This window comes from Sinocyclocheilus anshuiensis, unplaced genomic scaffold (genome assembly GCF_001515605.1).
Source record: "Sinocyclocheilus anshuiensis isolate Anshui unplaced genomic scaffold, SAMN03320099.WGS_v1.1 scaffold1014, whole genome shotgun sequence".
Taxonomy (NCBI): Eukaryota; Metazoa; Chordata; class Actinopteri; order Cypriniformes; family Cyprinidae; genus Sinocyclocheilus; species Sinocyclocheilus anshuiensis.
In genome coordinates, this window is record NW_015540943.1 from 677,969 (window position 1) to 690,556 (window position 12,588).

At 34.5% G+C, this 12,588-nt stretch overlaps 1 protein-coding gene across 2 annotated transcripts in view; it reads left to right on the top strand.

Annotated features, from left to right (window-relative positions):
- Positions 1-12,588, top strand: part of LOC107689724 (kinesin-like protein KIF21A) — a 49,203-nt gene that overhangs the window by 10,100 nt on the left and 26,515 nt on the right. For both annotated transcript variants that reach the window (XM_016487855.1, XM_016487856.1), the window contains exon 2: positions 8,028-8,250. In XM_016487855.1, coding sequence (XP_016343341.1) covers positions 8,028-8,250 — 223 coding nt within the window. The remainder of the gene's footprint in view (positions 1-8,027; positions 8,251-12,588) is intronic.

Consider the following 12,588-nt stretch of genomic DNA (forward strand, 5'->3'; position numbering starts at 1 on the left):
TGATATCTGATCTTATGGCTGTTTGAGAGAAAAAAATGTTATTATTATTATTATTACTACTTATAAGTGGTCTTTGAGCGTAGCATCAGAAAAATGGCAAGATATGAGACTTATAATACATTATAACTATGAGAAATATAATCCATTGTAAAAGTGGATGCAACGTGTTCATTGTGTTATAAATCATCATACTCTTAAAAGCTATAACCACAAATAAGTAAATATTATAATATATTAAAACTGTTCTTATGAATATTCATGAGATGATACAACATATTATAAGGTTTTTTATAATGCATTATGCATTCATTATAATGCCTTAAGAATACCCTTATAATGTATTATAAATACGGGCTTCATAGAAAGTGTTACCGAATGTTCCTTACTGCATGCTGCTATACATGTCATCCATCTCCATCTAGCCTAATCGTTCTTTTTGTTTTCGCTCTTCTAATGGTTTTCAGCTTTCTCTTTCTGCAAATTGTATAGCTCTATGGTGTATAGCGATATGAGCCAGCACCCAAAATACTTTCAGAACACTCCAACGCAGCTTCCATTCTTTGCGAAAGATGAATAAAAAGGCACACAGGAAACAAAAACCTTGAAAAAATGATATATGCCCTGCCAAATCACAGAGATGCCGATTCGCATTAGGTCTGTAAAAAAAAAATCGAATTTCGAATATTCTTCGTATTTTTTAAAGTTAAAATCCACATTCGAATGCAAAAATGTTGCATTCGAATTTTAGGTGTGCGTCAGACAGCCTTATCAGCGGCACACGAGATGCGATGACGATGTAGATGTCACTGCATTATAATATTTATGTCAGCCTATCCAGTTGAACCCACTAGATGCGGTGCTGCTGCGTTGTTCATTAAAAATATTGCGGAAAAAGAGAACATCAATGCAGAAAAGATCTTGTTTACGTTTTGTTTTGATCAAAACTAAAACTAAAACCGTTTACACAAAATGCATATTTCGCACATTTTTTAGAGGGACATCTATCACCGTTGCACTCGCATCTTGCACAAAAGAGCCGCATGTTTAGAAAGCCATGTAAAATTAATGCAAGTTTAACTTTGAAAAAACATATCTTGAGACTTTATGGCGGGGTTTTTTTTTTCCCACCCCACTGCAACTCATGTTTTTAAATGAAAAATGTACTCTGTGTGATTGGCTTTCGGTCCTTTGTGTTAAACTACGCATACATACATGATGCTGTTTTGTTTATAGTTGTTTAAGCAACTTAATTAATTATAATTGTTTTATAAACATTATTTTAAACATTATGCTCTTTTTTCCACAGATAGTCATGTTATTTTATGCTTTGAATAAACGTGCTTTAGTAATATTTTGCTCGATGCGCCCTCTTGTGGCCTCAGGAGAGAAGCCAAAAGCTTTTCTTCACCATAATATAATAAAGTATTAATATAAGTGCAAAATTCTAATTTAGTTTTTCAGCCATTTTGACAGCCCTAATTCGCACAGGACCTTGGTGTTCGGCGAAATATGGTAGGTCATTTGCGGGGGAATTTTAAATTTTTTAACAATTTGTACTTTTTTTTTTTTTTTTTACAATTTACAGACATCGCCGTTTCGCACAGGATTAAGATCACAGACAACCTCCGCAATTATTACAAATAACTAGAGGTCACCATGGTAATACTAATCCCATTTGAATAGGGCTTTACTGTAAATACTTGGCCAATGCATTGCAAGCCCAATAGAGTTACCTTCAAATGTCTATGCCATTAAATTGGTAAATTAATTCAGTTAGCTAGCTATAAACACACAGTGATGTCTGTTATAGCGCCCTATGTGGCAATTGTAAAAAAAAAAATGTGTTTCCGGCATTACCAACAAATTTCAACGATTTGTTCAACTGTTTCCAGAGACCATAGTTCCAACAAGCATTCGCAAACGGCAAACTACAGCTCTCGACCTTTGGGTGGAAGTATAATTTCTTGTTAGGGAATGTGGTTTGAATGACGGCTGTGTTACTACGGTTTCAAGAAACTGTCATAACTAGCTAATTCATTTATCCCGCGATACATTTAACTAGTAGTTAAGCAGTTACGTTGTTGTACAGAATACAGTAAGGTTCTTTCAAACCCGATCTTACTGGAATACTATTTTACAAGATGGCAATTTGAGATTAACAAATTGTACGAATTCATATGAATTAGCTAACAATTTGCCAAAATGTAAAATAGTTACAAAGTTCCATGAGATTGTGAGGCTCTTTTACTAGATTTTAGTCAAAATCACTTGGTCTACCAGCTTTGTAAACATGATGCATGTTGTACTGTTTGTGGGCAGACAGGTTAAAAGCTTTGCACCCTGATATTTAGCTGTCAATTTTAGCCAGTTCTTAGCATTTTTGTTTGTAATATGCATCACTTGGATCTGTGGGTGTGCCGTCAGAGGCTGTTCATCATGTTTATCAAAGCCATACAGGTTGGATAGATGAAAGTTATTATCTTAATTATTATAATGACTGCAACTGTCATGAAGTGCCATTATAGTTTTTAAATATGGATGTTGTAGATATCGCAAACATGTGATCTGTTAGCTGATTACTAGTATCACTCATTACTAGTATACTCAAAGGAATCCAGACCGATCAGTATGTTTAATAGTCATCAATACAAAGTGTGATATCAGGGTTAATCCATGTTCTTGTGTGTTGACACTATGAAACACATTTGTACTATTTTATTATAAACAAACAGTGGAACTTTAGAAAATTAATTGTTAATTGATTGATTGATTGTGAATTTTGATTGCAGTTTTCACATTTAATTTTCATTGAATCTATGACAAACCAAGACAGTATTCAATAGCATTCCACATAGTCTGATATGTTTTTTTGTTTTTTTGTTACAGAGTGGTTATATATTACAATAATTAGTTAAAATAATGCATTTAATTAAATATATTTTATTCTGTAATTCCAAATCTTTCAGTAGTCTGTGTAGGATTTTCCAATAGCCAATGTAAAAATCTCATTGCTGTAATTTTGGTTTTATGTTTAGGCACCAATTCATGATGAAGAAATACAAAAATCTCATGTTGAATTATGGTGTCTGTTCTTTTCTCAAAAACAATCAATAAATCAGCTGTTAATGAGACTAGGAACTAACATGTACCCATAATAGCACTCTACCAGGGTCATGCTTTTCCAGGGCAGGATGCATCAGCACTTACCCATCCGTCTCCATCTGCTTTATTGGAATTGCAAGCCTTTTTTTTTTTACATGGTTTATTTTGCCAGTTCTGCTTAGTTCACTGTTTGAAATCATTGTGAGCTCATCTGAGACATTTTAGAGGTCAAATGATCCCATAGCAGACAAAATAGACTTTTGTGCTTCTGGGTAATGACTGTTGGACCTGTAAAACGTGGTCCAGTCCACTTAAGCTACTGATCTTTTCCCTGGGAAAGAGGAGGCCGTGGAGATGTCTTTGTCACTGTAATCGCAGTAATGAGGCATGTGGGTTGAGGTTAACACGTTCAGTCAGAAGCTGAGCTTTATTTTATGCCTTGTGAACAATGTGTGACCCTCCCCATGCATAACATTAGATGATATAACCGCTTTCCTGAAAAAAATTCCATTGAACTTAACTCAACTTAAAGCTTAGAGAAGTTCTCAAATGCATCATAAAAAGTATTCCATATGAATCAAGTGGTTTAATCTAAGTCTTCTGAAAAGTCACGATTGTTTTATATAATGAAAAGATAGATTCACATATAAACATTGGAAGCCCATTTGTGTTTCAAAGATAAATTAAAGTCTATAAAATAAAGTTTATAAAATAAACTTAAATTAAAGTTTATAAAATAAAGTCTATATTCTGCGATATATTGAAATTTAATACCTTTTTCCAACTTCAAATTATGTCCCCAAACGAAAACTTCGGCAACATCTGTTTTAACTAAAAAAAAAACATTTCTCAGTTTGTTTATCTCACTTCAGTTTTATTGTTGCAGGGCAAAATGGGATTGTCAAGCCGACAAACTGACCAACACTTTGATGAAAACCTGTCATAAATGTTGTATGCACCTGGCAAACTCAACTATTTGTATTACAGTCTAGTCTATTCCACCTTAATTAAATGTAAACAGGTATGAACTGCTGTGCTACTACAGGTATTTTGAACAATGCAACTTGAACTTGTACAAAAAAGTTGTGCAGACTCTTCAGCAATTGGGGCATTTGAAAGTAAATTAATGTTAAATTTAAAATAAATAAAACAGTATTACATTAAAATAAAAATTATACATTTAAATTAAACATGACATGTACTTTTAAAGTAAACAGTGTGCTACAACAAGTATACTATGCACTGCTGTGCTCTTAGAATATTTTGCTTTTCATTATTTATGTTCCTGTGGCTCAGAGGTATTGCATTGCGTTAGCAGTGTAAAAGGTTGTGAGTTCGATTCCCAGGGAACACACATACTGGTAAAAAATGTATAGCCTGAATGCAGTGTAAGTTGCTTTGGATAAAAGTGTCTGCTAAATGCATAAATATAAATATTTTTTGAATAAATATTTATTCCATGGTCTGTTGGAATTCTTGATTCTGATTGACTGGCAGATATGCATTAAAACTGTTTAATGCACAGGTAGTTCCAAGTCAGTTTAATCACCGTTCTATATCAATGCGCCGCTGCTTTAATTGACACACACAAACGCACACACACATCACTTGCACAGAGACAGAGACAGAGACAGAGACAGAGAGAGAGAGAGAGAGAGAAATCCCGCTGCGCACACAGAAACGTTCAGGAGTAGGCCAACATAAACTTGTCAACGCTGCCCCGCTACTTTTATTAATAAAATGGCTTAGATACTGGATCACTGCATTATATTCCTCAGCAACGAAGAGGTAAAATCTCTGTTTAAGTAACTAAACTCACAACGTCATTGTTTGTAGAGAGAGAGAGAGACGCACAGACGCAGGTAATTCACACACACAACTGTCATCTTTCTCTCTCTCGAACAAATGATCGATAATTAATTCAAATAAATGTTATAATTCTGTAATTCCGTAACTGACAAAAATAACCGTAATTTTTACCCATTCGGTCAAATACTGCGCTGCAAAGAGCAATACTAGTTTTAACTTGTCTATAACTTGGCAAATGACCATGGAATAAGCGGGATAATCAACGACTTGCCGTGCATTAAAGGATTTTAGAAAACAAAAAAAAAACCAACACCACCATCTAGTGGACTGTAAAGAAATGTATTTTATTATTCTACCAAATAGTATAATAAAAGATCGATACTTGGCGTCCGTGTATCCATACAGTATTGCCGTGTAAAATATCGCGATACTATGCTGTATCGATTTTTTCCCCCACCCCTATCTTATATGGCAGAATAATATGCAATTTAGACTCAGTTTGCCAGTTATCTTATCAATCAAAGTTTGCATGTCTCAGAACAACACACAGTAATGTTTCATTCCGGAATGAATCAGCGTTTTTATTTTTATTTTTTAACAAATTGCTTGAGTGACTAATTCAATGACTCACTTATGAAGGAAGTCACTTGTTTCTTTGCTGGATGATTCAGTTTTTTTTTTTTTTTTACTAATTGGATCAATGAATGATTCACTCACTCTCAAAGACATACCGGTAGCAATGTATGACTTGCATAATAAAGTAAAATCAGAAATGGAATACAATTCTTTCAAGAAAGTGTTTACAAAGACTGTTTAGTGACTTCACAGACTTTTTGATTAGAGGCGACATACATTTAATTTGTCTTAACTATACAGTATGTTAAAAATAGTATATTAAATAGTATATAAAAATATAGTAAAATACACAAACACAAATTATTTATTTATTTATTAATTCATTGCCACATATATTATTATTTGTTCACTTTAAAATGCTACAACAAAATATATAATATTGTGCTATATATTATATAGTATAATATTATAATATATATAATATTGTATAATATCATGTGAATCTTAGGTGCAAGGTGCAATGAGCATTGGTTACTCAATTCTGGTAAAAATGTCTTGCTTGCATCTGGCCAAATAGAATCCCTAAACAAACAATCCTGTTTCAGATAAATACTGGGTGTTCATTTGAACCTAATTCTCAAATCTGTCAGATGACTCACTAGAATGTTTTGTGGAAGCTGTTGAAATGGGAAATGTATTTCAGTCTCTTAAATGTCTCACAATATCTTTTACGGTATGTATAATTAGTATGGTCTTACATTGACATCATTTGTGGTTAAGGGGTTCTTGGAATGCATTTGGGTTTACAATACCAATTTATATATCCTCAAGACTTTAAAGATTTATAGCGGTCAGAGGTCGTCATTGTAATATGGCTTATTTTGAGTTGTGTGTTCATGTATCCCCTCTAAGCTGCATAGAATGCGCTGGCACACATGAGTAGCTCTGAAACCAAGGAAGAGTGTTAACTCTTGAATGCCTGTTTTCAGTATTTTAGAGGTTTTGGAGACACTGGAGATGTCACTGGAAATGACTGGACACACACAAGAGTGTCTGACTAGCATTACTGTCTTAAAAGTGACCTCACAATTGAAAGAGAGAAAAGAAGCTTGCAGCTGGAAAAGCAAGTTCTGAGCAGAGGTTAAGAACAGAGTTTAAATGATTAGGATACTGATTCAGTAACTGTATGTACGCACAGAATTTTCACGAAAAAAAAATCATGAACTTTTGTGCAACAAAGGTAAATAACATCACTGAAGAGCTCTCAGCTTTGACTAACATAAGACATTTTAGTTTTACCTTCTTTCTGACCATTTGCATTGCTTTATTTATTGCATTCTGACACATTGTAAGTTCTGCATGGAACTTGCATAACTATAATAATTTACTTTCACATATTTAGGAATGTTAATGTGTTTTGGGGGGCAAAGAATTAAACTGGCAACAGTTTTTGCTAACACCTTTTAGACTTCCATGTGTAAATTACCTCTGTTACAGTTAGCTTTCCGTGATAAATCCACTTCAAAAATCAATGGAATAAGGGCTAAAAAGTAAAAGGCAGAGCAGCAGGTTGTTTTGAAGGAAAGGTTTAAATAATGAAAACAGAAAACGTGAGTAAATGAATCCCAGGGTGTGACTGTTTACCTATCGTGTTGCCAGAGCTTCCTCTCTCGCTCTCCTCTAATAGAAAGCGTCTGTTCATGAACGAACTTAGGATTGGAGTGTTTTTGCCACTTTCCACGAATACAGTATTCTTGAAGACCTTTTTTTTAAACCATTAGAGGCACAAATCCCAAGTTGTTGTTTTATTTATATATATATAGATTCGTTATACAAACCATTATGTTACATAACTAACCTAGCATGAATAGTTTATAAACATCACATTTTTTATCGACTGTTAAAATAGGAATTTTGGCCTGTCCCACCTCAAAGATCGTGACTTTCTTTACTGTATCCATGAAATTAAATAAATAAATAAATAAAACTAGGGATGTAACGATTCACTCAACTCACGATTCGATTCACACATTTTTTTTTTTTTTTTTTTTTTTTTAAAAAAAAAAAAAAAAAAAAAACTCTAGCTTTCTATTCTACTTGTTTTTCTTTGTTTGTGTATATATATATATATATATATATATATACACACACACACCTTGCTACGTGTACTGCGTTAGGCTAACCGAGACTTGTCATTTGCACTTATATATTGTTGCTCATTAAAGAATCGCGATTTGTTTAGCATCTCAACCGATTTGAATAGTCACATATTTGAATCGATTTTCAACCGGCTCGCGGTTAATCGTTACATCCCTAAATAAAACGTATCAACTCAATGTCGATAAATATCAAATATCAGATCAATAGATTTTTAGAATATCAAATATACCAACTTTTTAACAGTCATACAACAATTCGCCATTATGTTCTTTCAAAAATATTTTTTAATCTGACTTTTTTTTTATCTAACACTCAAGATAAAAACATTTATTCAGATAAACAATTTGTCTCTTTAACTTAAACACTCACTATTTTTCCAGGGTTCGTCCACAGTTGGCAAAGGAAAAGATAGAGGGATGTCACATCTGCACGTTCGTGACCCCTGGGGAGCCCCAGGTTGTTCTGGGAAAGGACAAGGCCTTCACGTTTGACTATGTTTTTGACATGGACTCACAGCAGGACAGTATCTACAGCAACTGCACTGAGAAACTCATCGAAGGCTGTTTTGAAGGATATAATGCCACCATCTTCGCCTATGGACAGGTAAGACTGTAAAATGACAAGAAACCCAGTGATGAAATGAAGTAATTCAGTCCAGTTTTTCAGTCCAGTCTGGGTTTTCAGCCCAGAACTTTCTGGTCCAGAAGTTTTCAGTTTCAGGCAAGAATTTCATTAGTATTATTGGTTTTATCATTAGATTAAATGTTATGAACACAGTTTTCAGCACACTCTCATGGCAATTCGTAACTATGTATTTTGTTTTGTGGCTAATTTGTATGAATTTGTACAGTCTCATTCATAAATTTTCATACAGTCTGCTTATACCACACTGGTGGTTTAGGTGCGTTTGCATGTTTTTTTTTTCTCTCTTCTAAAAATCATACTTTTCCATATGATTTGCATTGTACCAATTCATATAAAATCATCACCTCATAAAATAGTTACGTTTTAGTAAATCGTCTCATTTGAAATGTGTAATTGAGCCAGTTCAAAAAGCAATTCACAGCTTGCAAACTAATTGCTTCATAGGGAAAATATTTAATTAAATCCTGCAGATCATCACAGTGTTTTCAACTCAGTTATATAAATAATAGCGTTTTATAGTTAGTTGTTTTGGCAACACTTTACAATAAGGTTCATTAGTTAACATTAGTTAACTATTTTAGTTGACATGAACTAAGAATGAACAATTCTTCTACAGCGTTTGTTAATCTTAGTTCATGTTAATTCCAACATTTACTAATGCATTATTAAAATCAAAAGTTGTGCTTGTTAACATTAGTTAATGCACTGTGAAGTAACATGAATGAACGACTGTATTTTCATTAACATTAACAAAGATTAATAAATACTGTAATAAATGTGTTGTTCATTGTTTGTTCATGATAGTTAATACATTAACTAACATTAACTAATGTAAAGTGATACCATAGTTTTAGTTAGCTTAAAGGGGTCGGTCATATGATGCGATTTCAATTTTTCCTTTCTCTTTGGAGTGTTACAAGCTCTTGGTGCATAAAGAAGATCTGTAAAGTTGCAAAGACTAAAGTCTCAAATCCAAAGAGATATTCTTTATAAAAGTTAATACTGGTGTACGCCTACCTAAAACGGCTCGTTCTAACACGCCCCCACATGTCTATGTATCTGTTCAAGTGTAATACTGCGGCGATGAAGTATTTGTGTAGGCCAACTTAGACGTTAGCATCATTCTTTCGACAAAAAACCCAATTCGATTTTTCTATTGACTTTAGGATTACTGGAGAAAATAAGGTCTGTGACCAACAAAACACTTCTTCAACGTGATAATCTGCACAAGTGAACACACATTTTATGAATCCTAAATACAATCACCAGAAGTAAATCTATAGCTATAAACTACTACACCATTGTTGCAAAACTTCAATGTCACCACCTTTCACCAGCTTCCAACAACTTTTTCAGTGTTTATTTAAACGTTTTTCCAATAACGTTTGCAAGAACGTGCTGTTAAAAGTGGACTAGTAAGTAGATGCATTTTCCTGTTTGGCATGATGACGTTTAATGTCTCTGACAACCTCTGTAGTCCAATTTAGCCACTTGTTAGTAGTCACCATATTAAGACCCTTTTTCTAGTAAAAGCCTTACAAGAAAGTGTAGCGTCTGGACCAATCAAAAACACAATTTTTCCTTTGATTTAACAAATCAGTTATTCATTAGATTAACAAGTCGTCACACACCCCTCACCCAATAGACTGGGCGCCAGGATGTCTGCGAATGACCACAGGCCACTGGTTACCATGGCAACCCCGACACCTTTGCTAAGACCAGAGCCATTTACGACCTGATGGAATGTGAGTAGGGAAATTCACTGCATGTTCCATAGCAAGAGGCACAATGCACAGTAGAAATGGACTTTTCTACTAATTAATCCATAGGAAAACCTTTATTTGAATGAACACACATAGCCTTCAGGTCTCATATTTCCCTTATGAGCTGATTCGCTACAAAAGTATTACTGATGTATTTTATGTTTTAGAATAAAACGTGAACATATCTTGCGCTTGTGTTAACTACAGACCTTAAGTCAGGCATTTAACCAAAAACTCATTCAAATATCCATTGACTTTGTTTCCGGGTTTTGGCCTGCAACAAAACATCATCCCTGCAGCTCTCTATTGAGATCTCAATTGTTTTTGTGCCAGATTAAATAAATTAAACTATTTGTTAGTTATTCATTTAAAAACATGCACCCTCACATAGCTTCAGTGTAGTTAGCTGCTTTTTGTTAGTATCTTGTTTCAGGGAAAATGTCGGAAGCTTAGTAGTGGTGATGCTGAAGTCATGCAACTGTGGTTTAGTTCATTTATAGCCTACGTTTAGCTTTTTACTTCTGCCGATTGTATTTAGGCTGCAAAATTCATAAAAATTGTGTTGCTAACTACATTTTATTAGGATAATAGTAACTGCTTTATTGTGATGGTATTTTAACTACTAAATATGCAAATGTATACATTTTAACTTATTGTTGTTGTTCTGCATCATTGTTATATTAACAAAAACCTGATAACTGTTTTTTACAAAGGCAAAGCAGTTATCAGCAATTGTGGAGCATGCTACACATCAAGCAAGGCAAACAAACCATGAAACTAATGTCAGAACATGAACAATGGACATGTTCTGACAAGAACGCTGCTGTTTTTTTTTTTTAAGTAATCTAACACTAATAGATTACTAAAATGATCTAATCCCCTCAAGTCCCAATGTGTTGTTTTTCCCCCAATAGAGGTAGTGTATTATGTCTTAAGTTATTTATTTGAATAATGATAAAACAAAACTCTCCCTCATGAGAGTCCTGACTCTTCGTCGGGCTTTTCTGGCTTTGTTAAATCTCCCCCTGTTGTTCGGGGTCTTGTCTTCCTGTCAGCGTCTCTTTCAGCGGGTGATGCGCGCACAGGCCCCGTGTGTCATTCCTTTGTGTGTCTATGGCGACAGAGACCCCAAACGTCTTTTGTCTGGGCTTTCACTCCCCCTTTGTAGCCTCAGCTAAAAGAAAATGTCTCTGATTCACAATCAACAGCACAGGCTGGTTTTTCCCAAGATTATGGAGCCTAGCTTTTTTTTTTTTTTTTTAGCGCTAAATATGTTTTGACTCACTCTGTGGAAAGGTAGAGATATTCAGTATAAAATTCAGTAGAGATATTTACCTCAAATAAATATTTGGAGAATCATTATTGCATAATCACTTTTTCTAGCATCACCAAACAAAATGACAAAAATTAATTACACAAATATATATATATATATATATATATATAGTGGTGTGAAAAAGTGTTGGCCCCCTTCCTGATTTCTTATTTTTTTTGCATGTTTGTCACACTTTAATGTTTCAGATCATCAAACAAATGTAAATATTAGTAAAAGATAACACAAGTGAACACAACATGCAGTTTTTAAATGAAGGTTTTTATTATTAAGGGAAAACAAAATCCAAAACTACATGGCCCTGTGTGAAAAAGTGTTTGCCCCCTAAACCTAATAACTGGTTGGGCCACCCTTAGCAGCAACAACTGCAATCAAGCGTTTACGATAATTCATTTTGTTTTTCTTCAGCCATTCAGAGGTGGACTTGCTGGTGTGTTTTGGATCATTGTCCTGCTGCAGAACCAAGTTCGCTTCAGCTTGAGGTCACGAACTGACGGCTGGACATTCTCCTTCAGGATTTTTTGGTAAACAGCAGAATTCATGGTTCCATTTATCACAGCAAGTCTTCCAGGTCCTGAAGCAGCAAAACAGCCCCAGACCATCACACTACCACCACCATATTTTACTGTTGGTATGATGTTCTTTTTCTGAAATGCAGTGTTACTTTTACGCCAGACGTAATGGGACACTGACAAGATTGACAAAGATAAGGATTGGTAAGCATTTCTATTATGCATTCACATGCGTGTTTATTGCCCGCTTTTCTGCTAAATTTCCATTATATTTACAGACATTTTCAGTCTGCTAATAAACACCAAGGGACGTTATACTGACAGACTGATGCTGTCCATATGTATTATGATGAAAATAATCAGGAATATTCCTTTAGGAAAGGCAACAGGTGAGACAGAGACAGAAGGGGAGTACATAAGACACTAAATAGAAGTTTATACACCACTGTATATATATCTGTCATGAAACTCTAGATGGCGCGGGCTGATGGGTCCTTAACGTAACTGATGATATTCTTAGCATTAAACGACTGTCACAAGCTGATTGGTTCATGTTGCATACGCAGCCAATGAGCTTGCTGATTTACATTTAAATGGCTGATTAGCATTCGCTTGAGCATTGCAAAGCACTTTCAGAGTTCCTCTGAAACCCTCCACCTTCCCCAGCTCCACCTGTATAGATCTGCTA